The following is a 1852-nucleotide window of genomic DNA, read 5'->3' on the forward strand; positions in this document are numbered from 1 at the left end:
GATCAACTTTGCTCCACTTACCTTCAGCCAAAGGCGAATTTCCAATTGTGGGCCATTGATGAGACGTTGGCATTTGGCCAGGTCGTAAGCATAGGCCCATAGGGTAGTAAGAAAATGATGCCATCCCATGCATATGAGGGGGACATGGTGGCATATGATTGTATTGAGGGGACATAGCTGAATTAGCATGGTTGTGGAGATCTTGCATGTTCCTCTGATAAAGTTGTGCTGATGGTGGCATCATGACTTGATTCATTGTTCCAGACATGAAATAGGAATAAGCAGTTTGAGCATGACAATTCACAGCATCACGCTGGGCTTCATTGCGCGGATGCATGTACACCTGTGAGAATTCCTCCATCTTTGAGTTCCTCTGTTGTTCTAGTGATAAAGGGGGAGTAGAGGACCTTTCCATGGAATATGAGTCCAGTAAACTGTTGCTACTTGGATAGTCATCGGCATGTGAATGATTTTCAACTGCATCTCCATTAACTTGCATTTGAATTTCAACCTCTAAATGTCCTACGGCTGCATTAGTCTTCTCTTCCATCCTTGATTGATGAGCCACATTTTCATGGGTAGAGTTTGTTCCTTGGTCATTGCTTTTAGGCATGCCTGATTTGACGTAGGTAAAGAATGCTGAGGATTCACCTATCTTCAGTTCACTCTTCTTAGGAAATGAAGAAATTTGTCCTGTTCAATAAGCATTACATTAAATTTAAACTCATCTGTAGAAATAGGAGAGGTGAGTCAGATTGTTGTGATTCTCAGGAGCATACAAGGCAAAGCATATTACATATAATAATCAATCTCCGGATCTGTTACATATTACTACACAAGTGGAGCACAGAAATTGCCATTGAAGTTGCTTATTAGTAACTCATTTGTAAGGGCTACTTGAATATAAAAATTTAAAGGCATTTGTACATCCCTCAACAAGTATTCAGGGATTGCCCCAAACCATTCCAACTACAATATACCCAGTGTAATCAAACAAGTGGGATCGGGGGAGGGAAATGTACGTGGGCCTTATCCCTACCTTTGTGAGGAGGGTTAGAGAGGCTGTTTCCGATAGACCTTGGTTCAAAAAGGAAGTTTTCGAAGCAGGATTGTACGGAAAATATGATAGCAAAATGGTAATGTACAAAGCAAATGCAACATCAGATGGTAATACACAGAGAAGAATAACGAGACTATGTGACTACTACCAAAATAATACTACTAATAAGGAGAGGAGGAGGCCAGCCCCCTAAACCATTCCAATGATAAAACACATCAAAATCTTAATATCTTTCTCCGACTTTAGGCAAAGGAATGCAGTAGGAGCTCAAACTTTTCCTCAGCATATGCCAAATCTACTGACACAGTTAAGGCCTGCTTCTATAACTTGTTTACACTGACACTACCTTAGACATGCCTTGCAGTTACTAGTTTATGTTCCAAAATGTGAGTGGTAAAAGACAAAATAAGTTGCTCGGGCTCTCCATAAATGTTGTACACGCGTTGGATCCTCCAAAATGCACCACTTTTGGAGGATCCAACGCACCCATCGATGTTTTTGGAAAGTCCAAGCAACATATCACTGACTTCAGGCTAATGTAACAGCAATATACACATACCTAGTAGATACCTATCAAGCATAGGGGAAAATTGAAAAAAGAATGAGTTCAGGCTAAAGCAACAGAAATATACACGGATGACTAGATATTTAAATACCTCTCAAGCATGGAGGAAAATGAAAATGCAGCCCAAGTAACAAGCTACACTTCTCTCTCTCTCTTCCTTATTTGGATTGAGAAGAATGTTGTGTGTGTGTGTGTGTGTGTGTGGGGGGGGGGGGGGGGGGGGGGGG

The 1852-nt window shown here is 41.3% G+C and overlaps 1 protein-coding gene across 3 annotated transcripts in view; it reads right to left on the minus strand.

Moving 5' to 3' along the window:
* Positions 1–1852, minus strand: part of LOC107862265 (two-component response regulator-like APRR1) — a gene marked incomplete at its 3' end in the record, with an annotated part of 6247 nt that continues 4395 nt past the window's right edge. For all 3 annotated transcript variants that reach the window (XM_016707780.2, XM_016707778.2, XM_047409862.1), the window contains 1 exon segment: positions 1–693. In XM_016707780.2, the coding sequence (XP_016563266.1) occupies positions 1–693 (693 nt within the window).

This window comes from Capsicum annuum, chromosome 3, assembly GCF_002878395.1.
Source record: "Capsicum annuum cultivar UCD-10X-F1 chromosome 3, UCD10Xv1.1, whole genome shotgun sequence".
In the NCBI taxonomy this organism is placed as follows: Eukaryota; Viridiplantae; Streptophyta; class Magnoliopsida; order Solanales; family Solanaceae; genus Capsicum; species Capsicum annuum.